This window comes from Calidris pugnax, unplaced genomic scaffold (assembly GCF_001431845.1).
Source record: "Calidris pugnax isolate Ruff unplaced genomic scaffold, ASM143184v1 scaffold148, whole genome shotgun sequence".
NCBI lineage: Eukaryota > Metazoa > Chordata > Aves > Charadriiformes > Scolopacidae > Calidris > Calidris pugnax.
Genome location: NW_015090926.1, coordinates 223,098 through 249,124, shown reverse-complemented (window position 1 = coordinate 249,124; position 26,027 = coordinate 223,098). Strand labels below are relative to the sequence as shown.

The following is a 26,027-nucleotide window of genomic DNA, read 5'->3' as shown; positions in this document are numbered from 1 at the left end:
CGTGTGTGGGGGGGGGGTCAGGGGGTCCCTCAGCACTGCTGACTTAGCGCTGCTGGAAGAGAAGTGTTCCAGTGGGACAGAAAAGGAGGTACCGAGGGAATTCCCTTCAGGCTGAACCCGTCCTCTTCCCGCTTCTTGGTCCTTTCATAGAGAAATGGTTATCTTTGCTTATCCTAAGGGCTACATCTTTAAATGTTCATAAAACACGGGTTCCCCTTTCTTGGGGAGGAGGGAGGCTTTTCTTCCACTTATGGTAACAACCTCCGATCATCTATGGTGTAGCCCTTTGGACTCTGTCTATCAACCCCAGAATTCAATGCCCCAAAGTAGTTGTGACATTTGACATGAAAAAATCCTTCTGTCTTACTGTCTCAAAAGGACTCCTGAAGTATTAATGTATTAATCCATAAGAGGGAAAGGTTACTAGAGAAAAAGGGTAGTCCACGTACTGGAATTACTGTTTTCAAATGAGTGAAAATACTTAAGAGTGAGAATGCTAGAGGAAGCTAGAACTGCTTCTCTAAGTAGAGTTTTGTCATATATCTAATGTGAGAGTCAGAGTTTGCAGTGCACAAGTAAATTTTCGATTTTCTAAGTCTGGCCTCTGAGGCATGTTTGAGTTTCATCATGCCTCCTTTGGGCTCCCTACAGAGAGGTGGGACTTATCTTTTAGATGCTCGCTCATAGGTGAAGCGAGGTTTAATACTTCTTCAGAAAATCCAGAGGGGAATCACAGTGCACAAATAACCTATTAGTATCACTCCTGTGGGGCACATGAGTAATCAGATCTTACATTGTTATAGGATCAGTCTCACTGTCTTACTGTGTTCCTCTGAGCTGCTGTCATCTTCTACCTTTGAAATGGTGTTTTGTCTTACAATTGTATGAATGTTGTTGTGTGGCTTTAATTAAAAAAAAAGCCTTGGAATGGTAGATCAGGGTGTTTTAGTTACCGTCTTTCTCTCTCCTCATCTTTTCCTAATTCACCTTGTTGACTTCCATTAGTGATAGCAGATCAACCCTGCTTCAGATATGTTGGCTTGCTTGGACGCAGACAGAACAACTGAAAGGAGCAGAGGGGTCAGGCTTTCCTGTGGGAAAGAGAAAAGGAATTCTGGTGTGCACTAGAGGAGTGACTGGGCCTGATAGCCCTTGGCTCAAGGGAGAAGATAAGCGGAAGATCAGTGGTGATGTACTTCAGGTGTTTGGCTATAAATGGGTTATTAAAATATCTGTCACTTCCCACATTCCTCAATCTATCTATATTATTGGAGATTTTAGTATAGAAAGCCAAGCATTTTTTCATGCTCAGTTATTGAGAAAATTCTAAATATTTTCTAGCCTAACCTATACTTCATTTTTCTTTCCTTTTTTTTTTTTTTTAAATTCTATCAGCAAATAAACCTCAGTACTCAAGTAATTATAGTTTCAATATAACAGTTTTGGAAAGTTGCAAGACCCATACAAATTCTTTAGTATCTTCTTATATGAATTGTACCAGTTTGAGCTGTAAATCTAAATAACTGTTCGTGAATTTTTAGGAGATGGCAAGAATTCACGTAACTTTTGCTAAGCTAGATAGTGAAATAAATCTAATTTCAAGTCAAGCTTGCCAAGTAACTTGAGATTTTTTTTTTAGTGGTTGTTTTTTTTTTTTTTAACTGTACTTGAAAACCAAAACGTTAATTTAAAAGCTTAGGTGTTAGGAAGACAGAACTCGTGGTTTTATTTATATCCTGAGAGTGCTAGAATATCTGTCTAAGACTTCTACACTTTTTCTTTGGGCAAGGATATTTTCCTTTATCCTGAAGCAAAAGGTCTGGGTTCCCTTCAGAAAACTCTTAGTTGTTAAAAGTTTGTGTATGCAGGAGATATTGCATTCTCACTGATTCTGTAAGAAGTACTGGTGACTGTATCTGCCATTTTACCTGCTATTTCCTTATGACAGAAAGATCACAGTGAGCTGGTGCTAATTCTGTCAACATTATGCATTGCTGAATTAAAATGTGGGTTTTACTTTAAGCTGAATCACTTTCTTTAGATTCCTCACAGGGACTCCTGTCTGGGCAGAAGCTCAGGGAGGTTTCACACAGAGGCTACTCAAAGAGGCTCATGTGTAGGTCCTCAGATCACTTGCAGCTGTTCTAACTAATTTAGCCAATTAGTCTATATAATAATTTCACTGTTCGGGGCAGCTACAGCTGTTCTAATGCCTGCAGGTAATTCTCACAGCAGTTGCTAGCTCCAAAGGCATATAAAGGTGCTTTAGCTGGTATCTTCATTTTGTGTGCCTTGAGGGGAGGGTGTGGTGGTTCTGTTTTTTTTATTATTATTTGTATTTTTTGGGCCTGATGGGTTATAAAACCCCATGAAATACTGCTGGGTAACCTCTACCACATCAATTATTTTAGTTTTGCAATCGTGAGTTAGAGCTGCCAAGATTTTAGGTCCTGTGCAGAATGACTGGATTTCTTTTTATAGTAATCAATTTTGATCTTAAGTTGACAAATACTGTTCAATTGTATAGTTAATTGGGCTGAGTCCACATTTTTATTGTCTGTAGTCACTTAACTTGAGTTTTGAAATATATGAACTTCTAGGAGGGTCTGGATTTTGTTCTTATAGAGGGTTTGTAGGTTGATATTACTTTTACAAGGTTTCACATGCAATATTTGTGTGATCATGTATTTTGCTAGGGTAAATTTGGCTATTTAGTAGCAACTAGCATTCAACATCAAATTAAGTTTTTATCTGGACAAGGGAAATTTAGTGTACCTATTTCTTCTGTGGGAGAAAAAAAAAAAACCAAACCTTACAGCCTCAATGCATACTTGTGGATATTCTTTCTGACATCAACCTTAGTATTTTTCCATGCTGTGAGCAGTTGAAATCTAATACTTTCATACAGGTTATACCTAAGCTTAAACGTAGACTTTTTAATTTATATTATTAGAAATTCTCTTTCATGTTGGCTTTATTAAAGCAAGTATATTGGGTGAAGGGCTCTCAGGCCCTGGGCTTTGTGTGTCTTGTGTAGCTCAACATATAAAGTTACCTGCTGTAATGAGTGTACTCAAACATTCATAGCTGACTTCACAGAATCTAATATTGAAACCATACAGCACTGAAAACTGTACTAGACAATCAGTAGAAGCTATCTCTTAAAAAAAAAAAAAAAAGCCAAGACCTCCCCCCCAAAGAAAAAACAAAACAAAATCAAAAAAACCCCAACCAAAACCCAAACCAAATCCCACAACTTTTCCCAACACTGTAAAATAACAAAGCAGGCTTTTATATTAAGCTATAGAGATCTGTGTGAGAATTGAGTGTAAGTGACAATGGTGGTGGTGGTTATTGTTAAATGCTTTCATTGCAAAACCATTCTGCTAAGGATAACAAAAATAACATTAAAACAGTAGTTTAGTGCACTTTCATTTAATGTTTGGGATTTTTTTTGTTTGGTTTGTTTGTGGGGTTTTTTTCCCCAAGCTGTCTCAGTTTTTCCCTTCTGGTAAAGTAAATTTAGAGACTTCTTCACTTAGCATTTGTATTCAGGGGGTAAAATGTTACACCTCTATACTTATTCAGAGAGTGAAATGTTTACTTGCTAGCACATGAAAACAAGTTGAAAGCCAAAGACAGGTACATAATGTCTTCAAACATGTGTTGAGTTCCTAGGCTGGTTCAGATCACACAGCGCCAGGATACAATTTATTCTTGTTCTGGTAAGTGTGTTTTAAGCTTCAGTTGTAGACCACTCTGACCCAGAGTGTTAAATAACAAGTCACAGGTATCCAGGTCACTCTTTTGGTCATATTGTCTTGCATTCGTGAGTTGTTCTTTACTGAATAAATAAGTGGAGGTACATAGTCTTAATGTAGGTTTTGGGACTTCTTGGTGCTTTCTCATATAAGCAAGTGCTGTTACCCCATTTTTTGACTTCAGGATTGTGGTGCGTTACCTTGGCCAGCATCGGGATGCCCACCCAGCCACTCACTTCCCCTCTTCAACAGGATGGGGGTAGAAAATAGGATGGAAAAGCTTGTGGCTCAGGATGATACCAGTTACCATCATGGGCAAACCACACTCAACTTGGGGAAAATTAATTTAGTTAGTTGCCAGCTAAAATGGATTTGGGTGGAGAGAAACAAAGACAAAAACTGTAACAACCATGTTTCCTGGGTTCAGCTTCACCCCATCATTTCTGACTCCTCTACTTCCTCCCCCTTGAGCAGTGCAGGGAGATGGGGATGGATCAGTCCATAACACTTCGTCTCTGCCTCTCCTTCCTCTATGCTTTACCTTTCTTCCAGTGTGAGGTCTGTCCCTTGGGCTGAAGTTCCTTCAGGAATTGTTCATCTGCTGTGGCATGGGATTACCCACAGGCTGCAGTGTGAACATATGCTCTGCCATGGAGCACCTCCTCTCCCTCTTCCTTCTCTGACCTTGGCATTTGTGCGGCTGTTTCATACTCTTTTTCTGTCTTCCTCTGCCTGTCTGACTTTTTTATTCTTCCTTAGAGGTGCCACCATCTTGGCTGCTGGCTTCAGCTGTGTCTGTTGGAGCCAGCTGTGTCCAGTACAGGGCAGTCCTGGCTTCTTCTAAATGGAGGCTACCCTGCAGCCCCCTGCTGTCTAGAGATGCCTGTTGTGAGCACTTCAGTCACTCTAAGTAACTTAGGAGCTAGGTTATTGATTAATAAGTAGTGTTCTAATTGGCTTTATTCTTGTTACTCTAAGCTTAATGCTGGCATGTTCTTACTTCTCTTTGGTACTAATTCTACATATTGTGTCTTCAGATTTATGTTCAGCTGCAGTGCTGGGGCAACATCATCAACTAGTTATAAAGTAGACTTATTTTTTTACCTTTAACCTATAGTAACAGTATATGTAAGAGCTATTTTCATCTGTAATAGAGCCTTTAAAAAGAAAGAAGCAGTTGGGGGGGTGATACTGCCAACTGAAAATTGGCAAGTAGGAAAATACTGTTGTTGAAGCAAATAAGGCTATTTATATAAGGGAGAGTGTCTGCTTCTTTAAGGGTATCTGGTCAATGACCTTTTTCCATGTGAAAACAGGATAACAAGAACGGGAGGAAACCATAAACAGAAGGGACAGAAGCCGAGGGAGGAACAATAAGGGAGGCAGTGATGGGAACCAAACCTGGCCACAAATTGATGAGGGGGCATGGGAACTTTCATCCCAGCAAGTTTATCTGAGTGTGGACCTGGTCATGAGAAAGTAAGGGAGAAAATGGGGAAATCAGAACTAAAAATATAGAGACACAGACCTAAGAAAACAAAAGTGAAGACAATGGCAATAAACAAACTTGCCAGTCAGACTATCCCGAAACCACGGGCACTATTTCCAGGCCGATCAGCCAGTAAACCAGAGGCATCCCACACACCAGGCTGGGAGAGGTGTGGCAGGGAGAAAGTCAAAAGAAAGGGGTATAAGAGGGATGATGGTTGTGTATAAAGCTGGGACGGTCAGTACGCTTGTCTGGCTGAGCCTTTCGCCTGAGTGCCGCGGTCTGGCCTATCTTATTAAATATTTTCCTAACTTTCTGTCTGCATAATCTCACCCTCTACCCCAGGTACCTTTGTACAGGGGTGAAGGGCTGTCTCTGCATGTGAGTAGACAGATTGTCAGCTACTGCGGTGGGGGGGTGTCTTGGTGCCAGCTACTCACATGGGTGGGGGTCTTGGCTTCCAACCGCTGGGGTGGGGATGGTGAGTGTCCTGAAGACCAGCCACTGCTGGGGAACTGTGTTGAGTGGGGTGAGTGAGGGATAGAGTGCTGGTGGCTGGAGCAGGACTGTGGGTTGCAGACCATGTGCCTAGCTAGCTGCTGGGCTGGTAGCGGGTAAGTGTCTTCTTTTCTCCAAACCTGTTGTGCACTCACTAGCAAACTTCAAGCTGGACCAGCCAGTGAGGCAGGGACCTGTTTATGTGGACAGGCATAGCTCTGCTGGTTCTTGGGAGACCTATGGATGTGCATGTACTTGTGAACCTGGAGAATGTCAAGTGTGCTCATGCACTAGCACTTCTGTGTCTGCCAGCTGAAGAGCAGAAGGGGACTTGGCTCTCTGTGCCTGTGTTTTGCCTGAGTCCTGTATGTAGGTGCTATCGAAGGCAGCACCTTGTGGCAGCCTGTGTGACCAGCTCTGTCCTCTGTGTGTGTGTCCCTGGGATACGTGCTGGGCTTTGCTACTGGTTGAACCTGCCAAAGGCAAAGTGGCAGCCGTGTCCTCCAGCCTGGGCAGAGTCCCTGGTGCGTGGGGCTGCGCTCCAGCGGCCAGGCAAGAGGCCGTTCTTGGCCAGAGTGGCTGGGCCAGGCAACCACTTTGAGATCCCTTAAAAATTTATACTTATTGTATATTTAAATAAAGATGTCTTAAGCATTGTTATTGGCAATTATATTATGTGGAATGTAGCTGGTGGTACTCAGGAGCTGAATGTAAAAGATCTCTGACAAATGGTTTAGATTCAATGAGGTGGGTGACCTTACATTTCTAAAAAGAAAATTCTGTTTTTCTTGATCTTACAAGTAATTAGGTAAGTAAAGTTTAAGTAAAATAGGCTATCGTGCAGAGGCACTTTCACTTACATCTCTGGGACCCTGTATGCCAGTATCTGAGCTAAAGCATCAAGTAAACTTGCAAAATAAACCAATTGTCCATGTTCTGTTTCAGACTGAGAAAATCAAGAGGATTGAATTTTAAAATCTACATAAATCAATGGTTTACTGTTGTTTTAAGTGAAAATGCATAGCCACGTTTACCTTATGTCCAGAAAAAAATGTGTTGACTTCTGTTATCAGAGTTTGTAGATGTTCTCCACTGGACATGTAAAAATGCTTTCATTCTTGTAGTATACACATTTAGGTAAGGTTTCTTTTTTCCTGTTTTCACAACAGTTAATTTACCCTAGTTTACTGTAATTGACTTTTGTGAAAGAAAATCACCATCCATTCTCTTTCTTGACTTTAGAAGCTGTATTTTACTTTGATGTGAAAATCTTTTGCTGTCCAGGCCACCTGGTCTGTTGCTCTTTGCTAATGGATTAGGAATTCCACTGTTGCAATGCATTTTTGTTGTTAGATTTATATAAAGCAATAGATTTGGCTAATCTTACTCTTCTTTCTTTCCTGGCAGCCGATTTATTTTGCACATTCCAAGTGAAGAGAGAGACAATGCAATCAGAGTGTGTTTTCAGATTGAACTTGCCCATTGGTTTTACTTGGACTTCTACATGCAAAACACACCAGGATTACCTCAGTGTGGGATAAGAGACTTTGCTAAAGCTGATATCCTTTCATTACTGTGATTGTTTTCTGTCTCCGTGGATAAAGTACAAACTGAATATTGTTAGTGAAATTTCATACTTGCAACAGGATAATGTCAGTTCATGTGCTAGTCATTAGAAGTTAGTATTGCTAGTAGGTATGTGATTTTATCTGTTCATTGATTCCATAATTTTTTGGCATCCACAAAAGAGATGTTTCTCAGACTACTCAAGAACTATAGCAAACAGGTAGTTTATGATCTTTGAGGATTTTCCTCATGGTTGCACTTTGGCAGACTAGGGCGTTTTCAAAGATGAGCTGTCAGAGCTCTCCGTGATGTTTTGTCTCCTTAATTTAATCCCTTTCCAAGTAAATAGTGACATAAATGTTAACATAGCTGAAGGTGGCTCCCCCATGGACAGTGGTGCGTGTTTGTCAGAAGTACTGGCAGTTGCTTCTAGAAACAATTCTGTAGGTAGTTGGGAGAAGATGTGTTTTTACTGAATTCATACGGTTGGCCTCTGTTTTGTTTTATTGCTTACAAGGGCCGCTGGAACATACACTATCTAGTCCTTGCTGGAGAAAAACTTGTGACTTTCATCTAGCAAGTGTTTTAGTTTTAGCCTTATCTCATATATTCTTGGTGTGGGAATGGAGTATTGCTTTTAACTTTCAGGATAATATTATCTGTGGCTTCACTACACAATATACTTCTCTGTTAGTTTGATAACAGAGACTTAGAAATGCTACAGCTTTTGTTTTAACAATAAACTGTTAAAATATGATAATTTTCTATTTCTTGATATTATGCAGTTATTTTTTAAATTTATTTTAGGTATTTTTTAAATACAAATATATTTTCAGGCCAAAAGAATTCTTACAGTAATTGTAGGCAGCGCAGAAAAAATACAATATAATATGTTTTATTTATTCATGACATCTGTCCCTCTCTAGCTCACATTTGCCAGAAATGTTAGCTCTGCTGCAGTGTTATATTTTTATGCTTTCTGCTATGGATTAATATTTATTGGTAGTATAATTTTATATGTAATATATAATATTAATACTTTTATTAAGGACTTTAATTAAAGGATTTGCTTTCAGAATTAGAGTTATAAAGGTCGTTCGTGTTTTCTCTGCATGGTGTGTTTTGTTAAAGTGTATTACAATTTAGAAGTATGTAACTTGATGCCATTAAAAATATAATTTTTTTTGCATAGTATATATGCAAGTACAGATTCCTGTATTGTAGTTTTAACAAATGACTGTGGGAAAAATTTATCCACTTACATCAAGCACAAGATGAAACTGTATTTTTGTCTGTCTCACTTCAAAATGAAAAAAAATGTGTTTAAGAATAATGCGTATTCAAAATAACTGTTACGTGGTTACTATTTTTTCAAAATTCGGGGAGATCTTCCTTCAGACAAGCAGTCTTGTGCCATCTTCTTTTCCTTTTTTTTTTTTTTTTTTCAGTTGGCTTGGAATTGCTGAATAACTTGATGCCTTCTGACCTTCAGAATTTGATGATGGATTAGTCATAATATTTTTTACTTCCAAGAGAATATGTCTTGAAAGCACTTCAGTGAAGGAGTGTGGTAGTTGTAAATGTTGAATGGGTGTCTTTTGTATGTCTGGGTGTGATTTTTAAACTGTATGCTTATGTTTATCGTCCTTAACGTGCCGCTGTACTCTTCAATCACTGCCCTTTTTTACTGCCTCAAGGTGAAGATGTGCAAAAGGTTTTAGATGAGTGGAAAGAATACAAAATGGGAGTGCCAACCTATGGTGCAATTATTCTCGATGAGACACTTGAAAATGTAAGGACAGAAATAGTTGTGAAGGGCTAGAGGGAAGGATGCCTGCAGAAGTGATCTCTTTGTTTACATTTTTCCATCGCTGGAAGGGTGGAGGTGCTGGAGGGGGGAGGGACGGGTGGACTGGAGTGGGGAAAGTGCTTCAGATTCACAAAGACCTGACAGTTTCTTGACATTGTTGGGTGTGTACAGAAATATAATATATGAGACAGTAAACATACTTCCACTTGCTTTTCTACTCAGTTTTTTTTTTTTTTGTTTTTTGTTTTTTGTTTTTTTAAGAGTTGCATGAACCCATAAAAAAATCTGCAGTTCTTGTTAGAACACAAAAAACCTAAAGCCCATCCAGCCTAAAGTTGTTTTTTCTGGAGAAGCAGGGGACAATGAAGACAAGACATTTAATAGAAATGGGTTAGAATAGTGGGGTTCTGAGAGTTGCATTCTCTTGTATTTTGCAGGTTCTTTTGGTTCAGGGCTATTTGGCAAAGTCTGGTTGGGGATTTCCAAAAGGGAAAGTAAATAAAGAAGAGGCTCCTCATGACTGTGCTGCTAGAGAGGTAAGTTATATTTGATTCCCTTGAATTTAAGCTAAAGAAATGAAATTTTTCTGAGCACAGGAGATATGTGGTAGATGAAACAACATTTTACTTAATATCTCTTTATTGAAATCAGGTAAATAGTCTATTTTTGCAGGAGGCTTCTGCTGGTAGCTTTTAGAGCTTTTCTGAGTTCCAGAGCAATAATGAAGGGTCTGATTGTATAATTTAAAATCACCATACTATGTTTTTAATTATTTTGTACTAACTTGCTAAGTTAAGTGAGTAGTATTATATTTCTCTGCTGCACTATCAGTTACTTTTAAGTATTATTTTTGTTGCTTGTGGAATCTTAGGTACTTTGTGGCCTTTGGAATATTAATTTCAAAGGTCATCATAACTGTAAAAATGTAGAAGAATGGGAATTTAGCCTATGTACTAATTTAGGCTATGTAAAGAGTTAAGTTGGAGGCTGTAGAAGATTGCATAAAAATTGTGAAGAACTTTACTTTTCTATTTTTCAGTGGTGCAGGAACAAAGTTCAAAGTATATGCCAAATAAAACCTGAAAAAGAAAATAATCTGTGGGATTTATTGCTGCTGGAGACCCATGTATATGTATATAGTGAAGCTGTATGTTGAAAATAGCCTGTAAAAGAGTATTGCTGGTATAAACTGTAATGTTCATGTCACATAATGCATCCAGAATTTTTGAAAGGAATACTTAAGATTAGGGAAAGTAATAAAATGCCTTAGTTTTCTTTATGGTTGGATAGAATCAGTATTTAAAAATCACGGATTTAAAAAAAAAAAAAAAAATATGTCAAAGATGAATGAATGAAAATGTCTGATTCCCTGATGGTGCTGTCCACACCACTCATACATTTAATATGGACTTGGAAAAGCAAAATAAGGTGACTGCAGTGTCATGCGATAGACACACGTGAAATACGCTTTCATGTTAGCAGTTACTGATTTCTGAGTGTAGAACATTATTTATGTAGTATCAAATGACACGCCAAAGAGTGAAACACCTTGAGCTACAGATGCAGTGGGCTGTAATTGCAGAACTCAAGGGCTGGGAAAGGATGAGTAGAGACTTAATAAGGTTAATTTGATTATTCAATGCATGTCTCTTTCCGCCTACCCCACAGCACGTGTTCAGTTAAACTTTTACTCATCATGTTCTTTTAGGGTTGGTCTAAAGGACTGAAGGGAGAGGAGACCATAAAAATATATGGACCACAACACAGTGGCTAGGACAAACTAGGCGTAACTGCTACAGGAAGGAATGACGTGAAGTATGCCTTCCTCTTTACTTCAAGTTATGATAGCAAAAGCATTAAAGTGGGCACAGTTATACTGGGGAAAAAAATATTTTGGTAGTGTTTTGAATTTGGAGAATTGATTTGGATTACACTAGTGAACAACACTGTTGCTATGAACTTTTTCCCTCAGGGTAGATTGTCATTGTGCGTAAACTAGCAAATTCTTCAGGGCTTACATGTAGCCGGGAATTGGGATGTCTGTAATAATTGTGCATAAGTCTTTGAACTGCTTTTATTGGAGCCAGCATATGTCTAAAACCATAAACTGCATCTGTATAAGGTCTAATTATAGAGGTCTTCTCTGGGCTGTGCCTATGCAGTGCAGTGGTATTTCAGAACCTGATAAGGGCAAAACCATACTAAATGGATGATTCTCTTGGTAAGAGCAGTCTCTACAATTAATTCACTTAAATAATCTGGAAAGATCATTTTGGAAGGGAAAACATGGGTGTTAGTAGTAAGTATGGAGGAAAAGCATCTCTTTTAATTGAGACAGTGTGTGGTGGTGGGGTTTTGTTTGTTTCTTTTTTTTATTTTTTTAAATTTTTTTTTCCCCTAAACTCTGATGTTCTTAAAGTAGTTAGATGGGAAGATGGCTTGCTTTTTATTTTGATACAAGAGGAGTTGTACGTGGGAATTCGAAGACTAACTGGCCAATTACTTTCTTTGTATTAAACACTTCTGGTTTTTTTCATATTTATGCTTAATTTTTCTGCATTTTCAAAAATTGAACTTAAAACCATTTTGCTGATAACAATATATACATTGGTGTCTTGCATAACATATTTTGAGTATTTTCTGCTCTTATCATTTTATATGTAGCTACTTGATTCTATTTTTCATTATCCGTACCCCCAGGAGATGGGGGTTGAAATGAGGTTTTATTGAAGATTCTGTTCCTCTTTTTAATTATAAATCTGGTCTTTAGAAAATTTAACTGTGGACTTCTGCTTTTGGATTATTGGCAGTGGGGCTTAATAGCCCTGGGGTTAGTATACAGGTCTTTGAGTGATTGTAGTCATACTTGTCCACTGTATGGGCAGAAATATTTTGGACAGTGGTATCAATCCTGCCTGTTTTCCGATACTTGTATTTTTTGTAGAGAATTCAGAGACTAGGAAGTTTCTGAAAATAAGTACTTCCTTAGCAAGCTTAGAGACATGATCTGGTTTAAGTTATTAGGTGTGTTTGACATGAATATTTGTATATTATAAACCTTGTATATTTGAGAATGTTGTCAAAAGTAAATATTTCTTAGTAAGGCTGTGAGCAACCTGATCTAGCTGAAAGATAACCCTACTCATGGCCAGGAAGGTTGGAGTAGGTGACCTTTGAATGTCCCTTGCAACCCAAAGCACTTTATGAATCTATGGTCCTTCATTTCAAGACTATAAAAGATGCAAAGAAAATGTTCTTTTACAATATCATTGCTTCTCTAGTAGTCTCCAGCAGATACAACACTCCTGTTTTACCCCTTTGGAGTACCTGACAAGGCAGTTTTAAGCTTCTTTGTCAGTGTGAATGTGTGGTTTGAATTTGGTAGTAAAAGTTTTGCTACCATATTGCTGGGTTTTGTTGTGAATGTAAAAGTGTTTATATTTATACGGGGGTAGAAGGTTCATGAAGTAGAAGGATTGTTGAAAGAGGAAAAAAATTGAGGTGCAAGGAAACCTTGCTAGAATTTGAAGGTCTTTACTCCCCAAATAGTAGATCCTGTGAATAAGACTTTTCCATGCATCCAGAAACATGCAGCTAGACTCCCCATCCATATTAATAAATTGTTACATGAGGGTGTAATAGAGATGTTTCAACTTTTATTGCAGGTCAGTCTGTCTTAGAGAAGTGTAAAGCTCTTTTTCTATTATTGAGCATATATCTATGTGTAAAGGCTTGTTTTTCTCAGCAGTGACCTGCTTTCATGGACAGATCTGAAAAATACTCCTTCCTTCCCTTGTGATGATGGGTTCTGAAAGGATAAATCTGAATACACACACTGATTTCACCTATGTGCTTCTCAGGTGTTTGAAGAAACTGGCTTTGACATAAAAGATTATATCTGCAAAGAAGAATACATCGAGCTGCGAATTAATGATCAATTAGCACGACTGTACATCATTCCAGGAGTTCCCAAGAACACAAAATTCAACCCCAAAACTAGGAGGGAAATTCGGGTATGTGTTACTTTGTTTGAATCTATAGGAACCTTGTTGTGGAGCTTGATTTTTAAAGCTAATGGTCTGTAAAATGATGAAACTACCAAGCGTGGTGAATACCTCAAATACGAGGTACAAATGGCATCTATGCACTGTAGGGTCTTGTCAACTTTTTGCAATTCAACTGCAAAGACTGATTCTTGACTGACTGTCTGATGCCTCTATTCATCATGAAAACAGCATTACAGCATACTGTCAAACTGTAATTCTCCCCTTCTTTTCTCTTAGGTGGTGGATGTGTTAATCATTTCATGTTATTCTCAGTTATAACCACATATGTAACTATATATTCTTCAGAAGAATATATAATATAAAATATAAAAAGATTATATAGATTATATTATATTTCAATTCTATTTCAGAATATAAAGATACTACATGTTGGAAGGAGAAACTAAGGATTGTTTTTTCTTTTTCGTGGGTAGTACTATCCAGACTTGCAGAGTAGTGTATTTTACAGTGGAGGTTGGGAAAGGGACAGAAAAGGGGAACTATTTTGGATGGTTTGTGTACCATTAGGCTTTTAAAAAGTATTGTGAAAGGGAGAAGCAGAGACTCGGGTCATAGACTTGTTGGAAGCTTTGTTCCTGATAACCCATGATCTTTGAAGTTTAAATATCTTCCTTGTATTGCAGTTCAGTTTAAGACAGCTATCCCTGTATTTTCATGCAGGTAGTGCCACTGAACAGGGCTTCTTGCTTTCTGAATAGGAAAAGGTACTTGTAGTTGCCTAGGCAGGAGTCTCTAAATTTCTTGCACTAGAGACCTGTTTTTCAAAATATGAAGTAAAAGATTATGAACTTTGAGTGTTTTTAAAATGCATGGTAAATGCCCCCTTTGTATAGCAGTGACCATCTGTATGGGCAGTCACAGAGTTATAAGGACAGATTTTTGTCTTCCTCAGATCTTCATCTGATCTAATACAAGCAGGCACACCATTTTTGTATTCCCTGTAGAACTATATTGAAAACCTGTACAATTTTTAACTTCTTTCCATAACATGCATCTTGTCTGAACCTGGGGTTTTGGGTCTAGGTTCTGCAATAGAAAAGCTCATGTGGGTTCTTTTACACTGTACATATTCATAATTCCTGATTTCATTCCCATTCTGCAAAGTATACAGTTTACAGTTAAAACTATAATGTATAAATTATAGCACAAATCCTATCCTCTACCCATGTTTTTTTCTTTTGTAACAAACACTCAAACTTACTCTGCAAGCTAAATTCCCTTCTTTCTGATAATTTTTGAACTATCATTGCTGGTCTAGTTTTCATGGCATTTTAAATAAAAATAGCAAGAATAGTAGTGGCTTTGAAAATTATTTAAAGACTATACCTTCATTTATGGCATTCAGTGTGTGGTGGTTTGGTTGGTTTTTGAAACTCATCATTCAGAATTTAGTTACTGGATAATACCTTTCATGTTTTAGGTGCGATAGCTTGCAATGGGTATGTGCTGTACCATCTCTTACTCTGTAGTTGCAGTCAGAATAATGACCTCATTGTTAAATAACATTTTGTGAAAAGCCCTATTGGAGTCTGTTAATTAAAGTTTTCCCTTATAATTTTTTAATTATGAGAAATAAATGTGTTAGATACAGATTTGTAACATTCTGTAAGGCTACAGTAGTGGGTATTTTGATTTTTATTTTTTGTTTTTCTAGAATATTGAGTGGTTTTCCATCGACAAATTGCCATGCCACAGAAATGACATGACCCCAAAGTCCAAGTTGGGTTTGGCACCTAACAAATTCTTTATGGCAATTCCCTTCATCAGGTATGTTTGAGATGAAGCAGATGCTATGCAAGTGCCTTTCAGACAACTTTAATTTCTTTAGATTTGTTTTAGTAAGTAGATCTTGTTGCATATCTCTGCGCTCACAGGCCATTGAGGGAATGGATTTCCCGAAGGAACGGAGATTCCACAGATAGCGATAATGGATGTTCATCTGCGGGGAGCACATCCTCTAGGCCCAACTTGGAAAAAGCTAGGTAAGAACCAGGTCAGTTTAACACCTCTATATCCTTTCTATAAAACACTGATCATACAAAACTTCTTGTCTTTTCTCTTTCACCAAGTATTTGTGTTCCAGTAATAGAATGGGTTGTTAAAAAAATTTTAAAAAGCAGGCATATGTCATAGAGCAGTAAGTAGGATGAGAATTAATGTCATGATACACTTCTGTTTGGTAAATTCTGTCATGTGTCAGAAGTGAGATAATTTCATGAGTCCTGTCTGTGGGAATCCAGAAAAGCAGAAGCTTAAACAAGTAGGTAACTTTCACTGGTTCGATTTAAATGCTTTTGACACTTCCACAAAAGAAAAATAGATCCCTTTAAAGTAGGACCATAAAGTACTGTCAGAAGTAGCTAGCTAGATAAAACCTGTGGAGATCAATAGGGTAATAACTCCTACTGGCTTTTGATTCAGTTGAGCTAAAAACAGTAGAGCAAATTTTAAAAACTATTCCCAAAGAAAAGGCTATGCTCCAGTGATTGGAGCCCAGTCAGCACCAACAATAACAACAACAGGACAAATGTTAATATGAACCTAGTCTGCTGCCTATGCAGAACATAGGTTTCCTACCAGCTGGCAAAACAAAGTTGGGTGAATGCAGTGAGCATTATTACAGTTTCCACACTAGGGTTCTTAAGCTTGCCTTCCAGGTTGTTCTCAAAAAGCAGAAAATTCTTTCATATTTATGTGCTGCTATCAACAGGTTTGCTATCAAGTTGTGTTGTGAACTCTGTGTGTTTTCCTGTACTAGATCCAAACTTCGCTGTAGTCAGCAGGTGTTTACAGATGGCTCTTCAGGAGAGCAGTGGGTGAAGCCAAAACAGCCACAGAAGCCATATAGTCATCCTGAGATGTCAGAAGCTTTGAAAATAAAGGTAGGTTGTCTCTTAGGCAACCATATGCATCTGGGCTATTCAAAACACATGTGTCTGTTCATAAGGATTCCTCTCTGGAATGAAAATGCTGGATTTATCATCATAACATGCAAAAAAAAAAAACACATGGAAAAAATAATCTTGAGGATTCTCAGATTTATCTGACATTAGAAGTGGTGGATATCAGGTGGTAGTTGTGTTGTTTCAGGTATAGATAGCAATTACTACTCAGCATTTTGGTGTCCTCCGTGTACCATTTTGAAATATTTTCAGTACCACTAGTATCTATGCATCAATGTATGGGAATTCACTGATGTGTAATACAGTGTATGTAATAATGCAAGAGAAGACTGAGTAACAGCTGATGACTGTGACTTGAGTGTATGTTTGGTTAATTTCAGTGTGCTTCAGTTTGCCTACAAAAGATTTCCTTTATATGTTTTGAGGTTATTTCAGGAATGTTTTAACTAATAAGTTGGAAGTGTCAGTGCAGTGATGTTCAATGCTGCCATGTAAACTCTTCTCTTTACTACATTTTGGACTTAATGGCAGAGTCAGAGCTTGAGGAGCAATGGCAGAAAGCAGCATCAAGACACTTCTACCCAGAAGAAGCGAACAAACGGAGTCCATGCTCAACCAGTTAAGCAAAACCATACCTTGGTAAGAAACATGCAGTGGCTGTCTTATTTACTGGTTCCAGTAAAGCTTAACAAATGGCCAGGCCAATGTCCTCTTGAAAGAAAATAGAGTGCATATCTATCAAAAGTATATTTGATCAGAATATTGGGTATGTGTTTGTAGAAATAGGACGTTTGTTACCTTTTATGCATATATACCTAGGTTGCAGTTTGGAAGCCAGTCTTGTTTTAGCAGTTGAAAATCTGTCAGCTTTTTCAGTAGATGATCTTGCAGCTTTCCAGATTCTTGTCAAGTAATAGCCTACATAGTATTGTCATGGTTTTGACCAGATTGACCAATCAGAACGACAGATGGCCCCTTCCTCCCTCCCTCTAAGGAAAAGGAAGGAGAGGAGAGGAAGAGTTAAAGAGATTTATGAGTTTAGAAAAAAACTAAACTACTTTAATGAGAACATTAATAAATAAATAATGAAATAATAAATAATAATAATAAAACACCAAAAAAAAAGGGAAAGGGGGGAAAAAAAAGTATAAAGTATTTACAAAACTGTATCAAGCTGCCAGGATGACGGTCACGTCACCAGCAGGCACAGGGAAAAGTCCCAGACTGGACTCAATGATGGACAGGAGCTGGATTCCGGATCTGGAGTCAGGAACGCTCGCATTGGGATCAAAGGCAGACAAACAGACAGGGTCCTCCTCGGACGTTGGCCATGGAAGGAAGAGAGTTGACCCTTTGATGCCTCAGCTTTTATACTGAGCATGATGCAGATGGGATGCAATACCCTGTTGGTCAGTTGCAGTTCACCTGTCCTGTCCGCTCCTCCCTACAGGTTTTCTGCTTTTGACCCTCCAACAGGGCAAATAATGAAGTTACCTGACCTTGGTTGTTATAGCAATACATATAAGCAAGGGCCTCTCTGCATACCATTCCTTGGTATAATCGGGTCTTATCACTGTGAGAGTGGAACGGTTTTTGAACAATATGCTGTTAATTTCAGAGTTTAGTTAGAAAAAGCCCAGCTAAAAAGGTAAAATTACTGAACAGAAAATTGGTTCTGTTTTACCTCAAACCAGGACAAGTATATCATAGTAAGTCAGTGTGGTACATGTCTGATTTATTCATAGAATCATAGAATTGTCTAGGTTGGAAGCGACCTTAAAGATCATCTAGTCCAACTGTCAACCTAATCATGTATGATGTATTATTGTAAGCATGGCGTATTGTTATGCAACAATGGGGTGCAAAGTGGTAATGCACATGTTTATTACTTCCTTGCTCTAGCAAAAATGTTGAGATGCAAACTTGACTAGCATGCTAGAATCTCATATCATTTTTTAATCATACAGTAGAACTACAGCAGTTGGTAAATTTCAATAGGACATTTTTGGTTTGTCACTTCTTCCCTTGCAGTAACGAAGCCAGCATATTTCTCCTGGCTGGGAGAAGGCTCACAAATATCTCACTGAGATCTCTCTCTTTAATATAGTGTCTTTTTGACCCTCTCCCCCATTTTCTTCGCCCCCCCCTCCATTCTTTATGGCTCTCCAATTCTGTTTTGCTGGCTCTTGTGCAGCAGTGAGCCCCAGTTCTCCATGCAGTTCAGCTGGCTTGTCCAGGCTTTAGTTTTTCTTGTTTACTGGCTGTAAGCTAGATTCTTCCTGTTACAGCTCATGAATTTCACCTTCTCTCCGTTTTTTATGTGAAAATGAAGAAACCGTAAACTCTCATTCTGTAAAATTCTCACTGTAGCAAGAAATGGTTAGTTCTGTTTGGGTCTGAGAGTAGAAGAACGGAAAGTCGAAGAACTGACTGCCCAGAAATTTGGCTGTATAGAAAAAACTGTAATGGAAATCTGTGGGATCTTGGTGGAAGCAAGTGGAACTGTTAATACTCCACAGTTGCTTTTTAGGCTCTTTACAGAGTTTGTGAAATACTTAAGTGGTGTTCATTTGCATTTTCATGATTATCTGTCTTTTGAAATTTAAATATTTCATGTCCCAGTGATAATTTTCTAATAAAATTTGTAGGCCAGGGAACTCTTAATTCACACAGACAGCAAAGGGCTATAATTTTCTCTGTATACTGCCAGCAGCCTACCTGGGGCTAAAACTGAACTCTGCAGAGTTCTAAGTTTGTGTCTCTAATGCATGCTAATTTAATTGGCAGTAGCAGCACGTTTGCAAATACAAATACATTCCCCTTGCTTTTCGGAACAAGTTAATTGAAGAATGGTCTTATGCGTTTACAACTTGAATTCCACACCATTACATGCAAGACCTTTCCAGCTTAAAACATTTAGAAAGCACTCAGATTTTTTTCCCTGAAAGCCTCCATTGTAAACATGGTTTGTAAACTGTTAAAAAGTTGCATGTTTCTGAAAGATTTGTGGACTTGAAGCATGCTTACTAGATAAAGTAACATGACAGAATTCATGCTGTGTTAGAAATAAAATCATTCACAATCAGGAGGTATGTCAAAGCAAATATAACCAGCATACCTTTTAGCTGTTTAAGCTGTAACCATAATAAATAGAATACTGTTTCTTTATGAAGTGTGTAATGTATGGTCATTCTCTTAACCAGAAATGTGAAAAAAGGCTTAATACGAGAAGACTTCAAGATAACTTTGAAACAGGCAAGTGCAGTCTGAATTTTCATCCACTGTTAGTGTTACAGGCCGAAGGAACCTGAATAAGGATGGTTGAGGGTTTTTTCCATTTTAACCAAATGTTATTGAGCTGTATCTTTCTAAGGCAATCTGAGTTAATTAATTTTTTAACTTGGTTAACTTCATGTGCAGCTTCATGCTGGTTTGCAGTTCTTCTCCTTATTTGTTAAGACTGTCAGATTATACCAGGTGGCTGAGGAAAAAGTAACTGAAAGCTGGTTTAGGAAAGTAGCGTCTGAATCAACACAATGCTGGTAACTTGAGTGTTGGTTCAAGGCTTTTTGTCTTGTTAGTAATAATATGCAGTTGATGTTGGACTACTTTGGGGAGTGTACACAGTTCTTTACTTACTGCTCAGAAAACAGGGCCTTATTTCTTTCCTCCTTATAAAGAGATGACTTGTAAAACAGCACCTGTGGGTAAAACTAGCTATTGAAAGTGTTCCCAAATTGCCATGACTTTAGATTTGTTCTAGCCACCAGAATGACTTGTAAATATGGCTGTTTGAGTTCCCCTCGTCTGTTTATGACCAGGCATACATGTTTTGTCATAAATATTAATTGAATACACATTTGAGGTATGACTTTGTGCTGTTATTGATGCTCTTATTGATAACTGTTTAAAACCTGTTTCGTGCTTTTTTTTTTTCTTTAAGCAGATGCAGCATATGAGATGTGTTGCTCCAGTGAAGACCCACTGCCAGAACACGTAGAGGGACATTCTGTGGCATGCAATGGCCATTACAAATTTGCATTCTCATCAAGAGCTTTCTTGAGTTTCAAGTTTGACCATGATGCCATAATGAAAAATTTTGACCTCTGACAGCAAAATTATTAGGAGCAAAAATCAGACTTGCCTGTTGCAATTGAGGGGGTTTATTATCCAGCCTTACTCTTTCTCAGGACTTTTTTGTTTTGTTTTGTTTGATTGATTTCTAAATGCAATGCAGGGACTGACTGATGGTTTGGAAGGGTTTGTTCTTTTTGCAGTATGGGAGTGGCATAGTCAAGTGTTGCACTTTAAATGCAGTATAGCCTTTGTCCACAAAAGTACAAAGTACCTTTCCAGTGTTCAGTTCACTTGTTCCTAGCTGTGCGTTAGAGGGCATTTTTTAATCTTTGGTTGTTGTTTTTTGTTTTTTCTTTTTTTTAACTTGCTGTGTGTTTTATAGAATGTCATTGACTTTTTTTTTTTTTAACTGTTAGCATATACCAGCTTGCTAAACCTTTAAATGCTCTGATGTAAATTATTGGATTTGTTAGTCATTATTGTGTAGCACATTGCAATATTATGGCAGTGGCAATGAAACTGATTCTCAGAGGACTCCTCTGTGCTAGTGATTTTGAAACCAAGTTGCACATTTCAAACTTAGCCTCAGCCTGTCATCCTTTCTCTGTCCTGGTTGCTTGCCCAAAGTATCTTCCCTCCTTCACCCTGATAATTTCTGTTGGCTGGCAATCAGTAGCACTTGGAGTCAAATCTATAGCATGTTGACTTCTCGTACCTACTCTGCCTCTGTCTCCAGTAAGGATACACAAACTGGGTAGAATTTAGCCATTCAAAGTGTCTAGCTTCAACTCTTAAGCACTGTCCCCAGCTGGGTAAGAAGTTGCAAGTTTTTGTGTCAGCCCAGTTGCAGCTGCTTTCAAAAACGAAAAGCTTAAACTTTGTGAGAGGTTACTTGTGTAGAATTTATACTGAATGTAAATAAGCCTCTGTAGATCTCACTGAGGAGGAAGGCAGGTGCATGGATAATAGAGTCATTGTGTGACACTAAACGGCTTAATCGGGCTTGCAATAATTATTCTAAGGGTGTCCAGTATCGTATTCTGTGCTGTTGTCCTCAGATCTGTTGTGTAGTGTATGCTCTGTATATATCCAGTGGTATTGAATTGCACTTGCAGTTAGCATTTAAATGATGTAGCCTCAGTTGTTTTCAGCTACAACACTTTCGTAGTAAAAATATCAAAGATGGGGGGGACACACCAAAAAACCAGTAAGAGTTGAGGTGACAAACTGTTAAATCACCTTCATGATTCAAGTTACAGGGTTTTGAACACGTGCTTTGCAGCTGAGAGAAATGCACTGTCACAGCAGCTTGTGGTAGCAAGCATGTTGTCCCAGATTTAAAAATAGACTTTTCTCTAAAATAAAGGTGAGTAATTGGTGACACCATAGGTTGAATGAACTACGCCCATGTCTCATCACAGTGTATGCTCATGCACCGAGTCTTTATGCAACTCATGTGTCATCCAAAACCAAAATCCTGGTCTTCCTTCAACCACCCTACTTCATCCATCCTACCTGATCTGTTACCTAGTGCTTTTCCTCAGAAATAGCTTTAGAATTATCTCCTGGTTTATTTACCTGCCTGGTACCAGGTGATATGGGATTCTAATGCTGTAATAATCTTGGTGATGGGAATGCTGGGCTCCTGTATGAGTCAACAGGAGAAACAGACTGCAGCATTTCCTCCTTCTGGAGGACAAGAGTCTTGAGGGCCTTGTCTTTCAAGACCAAATTGTGAAATAGCTCAATTTAGCTTTGTCTCACTTTGTTTAAAAAAAAAAAAAAAGTTAAAAAAAAAGGTATCCAAAGGCTGTTCAAAACAGTACATGGCAAAGAACAGTAATTGAGAAGGTGGGATAACGCTGGAGGAGGTTTATGTTATTCAGCTTCAGGTGAAAACTAATGTTTAGTTACTTCTTTAGTGCAAGTAGTTGATTTCCCAGCAAAAGTGCCTTTACTCATGGTGAGGCAGAAGTTTGTATTCATATCCTGAGGCTGCTACTGCCTGTGGAGTTCACAAGACTCTCCTAAGGCATGATTAAATATCAGGCTGTGGAAATCTTTAATAAGTAAGTTGACTTTTCAGATAAATTACAGTTATATTTCATGTAGTGCTCTGTGAAATAAAGGGGATATTGACAAAGCAGTGAACTTGGAGCTTCTGCCAGTTGTTTGGGAAATCATGTCCCAGACAGAGGAAATCTTTAGCACGAAGCAAGTGTGTCCTATGAATAGGAGTTGCTGGCTGTCCTCTGTATTCACTGGGTCATTTTTTTCTTAGTGAAAGGTTGGTCTTAAGAGGAGTGGGTTGCTTCATGAAGCAACCCAAAGTGGGGCTTATACATATGTCATGATTTTAGTAAATCTAGCCTTAATGTGAGTTGCAAATAAATGTGATAAATATGCAATAACTTCTTTGTATAAGGGTACTGTTTCTTGTAGTAGCATTGCTTTTTGCTTTCTCAGTAAGGTTTCTAAAACAATGTAAGTGTGGTGGCATGTGATCTACCTTATGGGTTCTGTCATGCCCTGCACTGTGAACATTTTTTTATTGTTTACTATTGTTTATGTTCTTATTTCACCATCCTTTTATAATTAAGTATATTTCTAAGTTTAGAAGTACAGTTTACATTATGTTCTGTAAAACAGTGAAGAAGTAACAAGTTTAGAATAGAATTTAGTTCTGTGAGTTTTTATTTTGTCGGAGCTAGACACAGTAATTGCATGTCAGACTCGAGAGCTGATGTCAAGATACTTGAAAAACAAACATTTCTCAATTTGAGAATGCTTGCCTGTAAGGGGTTAATCAGATTATGAATGGTCATTCAATGTTCTTGAAATTAAAGAACTTGTGGAATAAACAAATGTTTAACAAAAAAAAAAAAGCCTACAAATGTGTGGGTGCTGGGAATCTAGTCCTAGTTTGCAGTTTCTAGTTCTACATAAACTCCCTGCTTTAGTGCGAGATTTTTTAGCATCTCTCCTTCACAGAATGCTCTAAACTTTGAACTCAGGCTGAAGAGTGATCTGCCTAATTGAATGACATATATTCTGTGCTGAAATGCTATTAACTTCAACTCCTCGATGTACATGCATGCTTTTGAAAGTAGCTGTTGTCTTACCTAGTTTGAAGTCTGGAAACAGTGGTACTGGGAAGAAGAGGGGAAATAGCTTTATTTATTGCACAATCAAAGTATTTTTTTAACACAATGTAAATTCTTTAGACCAAACTTGCATAAATAGTTTCTAATAAAAAGTTGGGCCTAGTCACTGTTCCAGGCTTCTATGCTGTGCTCCAACCTTCCTGATTTAATTTGGTGATTTGAGAACAATTCTGTGTTTTTTCCCTTCACCTATCTGTGGCTGTTATAAATGTAACAGTTCCTTTTAAAAACAAGGCAGGCTTTGGGTCTGGCTGTTCCCAGCAGACTTGCTCTCAGATAAGAAATTATTTTTTCCAACTTTTACTTACTGTAGTAGAGTTGCTTTTGTTGATTTGCAATTTATAGCAGCACTCACGTCATTCTGGTGTGAAGAGCAAGAGTCTGCATTGAGAATCCAAGCTCTAATATCCTGTCGTGCGAGATGGCACTGCTGCTCCACGGGTGGCTGGCTGTCCAGTTGTTGGGTCAGTGGGCTGTTTAATCCTTGGCTACCTGTTTTTTATAAATTCTGAGCAACAAGAGGGTTTTCTTTTTTCAGAGGTAAAGTCAGGTGCCTTCATCTTTTAGATTAGGAGGTTATACTCTAAATGTGTTACGAAGCTCAGAATTATTGAGAACTGATTGAATAGCCTCTCTTGTTGATGTAAAATCTGTTTATTTACAGAAATTGCGTCTTGCACTGTATATGTTAAATAATCTGGTGCTTATACATGACATCATGATTTCAGATTGCTATTACAATATTTCAGCTTTTGAAGCAACCAAAATTATTTAAGATAAGGTAGATTTCTACAAGCTAACTGAAGGTGCTTTTACAGTAAATTAGGCTTGGAAATGTCACTGCTCTTGCATAATAGGTTTTTGTTCTTATGCATTTATAGCAATAGTGTAGTTCAAGAATGAAAGTAGGCTAAATGCTAGTATTTGCACTGTTCTTAATCCTGTACATAAGCACCGGTCAAGGCAGTAGGATTTATGCTGTGTCTGCATTTCACTGTTTCAAATAGAACTCAAATGGAAGACGTATGTTGATACATAGCAATTAACTTGCCATATTCAAGATCATACAAGAGGAAGAATTCTGGATTAGTAGTACTGTGTTAAAATTAAGTGCTCGGGTTTTAACTTGTCTTTTAATTCAAAATGTTAGGTTAAGCTAGACTTAACTTACTGTATAGGTTCAGCTTTACAGCAACCTTTATCTTTAAATTGTTCTCAGCTCTGGGATACTTCTGGGAAGGAAGTAAAAGTGTCTTCAATTCCTCCTTCAATACTTGCAGAAGTAAAGAAAAGAAAGCTTGCTTTTTAACTACTTATCAAAACTTCACAGGTTACAGAATGTTTCAATTGGAATAGGTTCACTATGAAATTTATGGGAAAACACTTGAGTATTTTGTCAGTGTTGGTCACTTCTATTACTGATCAGAAGAACTAGCTTCTAGTTTCCATTATGAGTTAGTTCAGTGCCTTTAAAAAAATGATTACAGCTCATGCAGCATTAATCATTTTAAAACAAGGCATTTATAGCTTTTTAAGATAATAGATCCTGCAAACTCAGTTCTCTACAATGCACTTCCCACTGTCAGAAAAAACTTACTTTCCAAATTTTTTAAAAGGCATGTTTGAGCAAAATAACTAAACTAGGGAGATGATCTTAGTGGTTGGGTATATATTTTTGTTATGCAGGAAAAGTATGCAAAACTGCATGATTAAGAGCTCTCAGCAAATACTTCTCAAGCCTATACTTTAAAACAGGATACTTCAGTAATTTTACTATGTCTGCATGGCACTGCAGTGTGTGGAAGCTGTTCTTCAGCCCTGAGGAGCAGCTTAGCTGGGTTTGCAAGGCACTTTAACTTTAGAAAGCAAAACAGACTCCACAGAAGAAGGTGGGGTTGCGTTCATTAATTTTGGCATAATGCTAGATTGCTCTATGTGTTCTAGGACCCAGGCTGACTCAAGTATTTCTGCCCAAAAATAACACTTTTCTGTGCAGCACTGCATGCCTCGCAGAAAATGGAGAGCCAGTGTTTTATTATATGGCTCTTTGCATGAAGGGTTATGTCTTCCTCCTGTTTGTTTAAAGCTCAAGAACTTGATCTGTTTTCCTCACTGGTATGTAAGTGGCATATCGGTGCTAGAAAGTACGTACAGCTAATAGGGTTAAAACCATGTAAAGTTACAGATTTTATTCCATTCCCATTATTGTACCTTGAAGAAAGTTTGCATTAGTCAACTCTTCAATTTTAGTAAATAAAATCTGTAACTACCTGTAATATCTGTTGTACTGATGGTTGTCATTTTGTTACTCACAGGTTCAGAAACTGAAGCACACCATTTAAGAGGCTGACTAAATTGCCATTTTCTTCTATTCTGTAATTTTTCTCTGCAAAATTAAATGATTTTATACATAAACTTACTGAAGTACTGAAGTATGAATATAAACATTGCTGATCAGTGTGAAACGTAAAACCTGTGCTGCTGGTTTAGTCTTTCACTGTAGAATGTTTAAATATTGCCTTAAGCCATTCAGCAGTACTGATTATGTATAGTGTCAGGAAAATAACTTATTATTTTTTAGTCAATTTTAAAGGTGGACAAGGGGCCCATTGAACACAATTGAAAGCTTGAGCTGAGCTAAAAGCCGTGATCAGATCTCCCATGGCTTCTTCCCAGCTTTGTCAGGAAGGTT

The 26,027-nt window shown here is 37.9% G+C and overlaps 1 protein-coding gene across 1 annotated transcript in view; it reads left to right on the top strand.

The window, feature by feature from the left end:
- DCP2 (decapping mRNA 2) overlaps nt 1-25,750 on the top strand; it is a 26,420-nt gene extending 670 nt beyond the window's left edge. The window contains exons 2-11 of the mRNA XM_014951490.1: nt 7,156-7,307; nt 8,979-9,106; nt 9,562-9,660; nt 12,985-13,137; nt 14,846-14,958; nt 15,066-15,173; nt 15,950-16,073; nt 16,626-16,733; nt 19,298-19,349; nt 20,041-25,750. Coding sequence (XP_014806976.1) covers nt 7,156-7,307; nt 8,979-9,106; nt 9,562-9,660; nt 12,985-13,137; nt 14,846-14,958; nt 15,066-15,173; nt 15,950-16,073; nt 16,626-16,733; nt 19,298-19,349; nt 20,041-20,204 — 1,201 coding nt within the window. The 3' untranslated portion in view covers nt 20,205-25,750. The remainder of the gene's footprint in view (nt 1-7,155; nt 7,308-8,978; nt 9,107-9,561; nt 9,661-12,984; nt 13,138-14,845; nt 14,959-15,065; nt 15,174-15,949; nt 16,074-16,625; nt 16,734-19,297; nt 19,350-20,040) is intronic.
- Nucleotides 25,751-26,027: the final 277 nt, after the last annotated feature.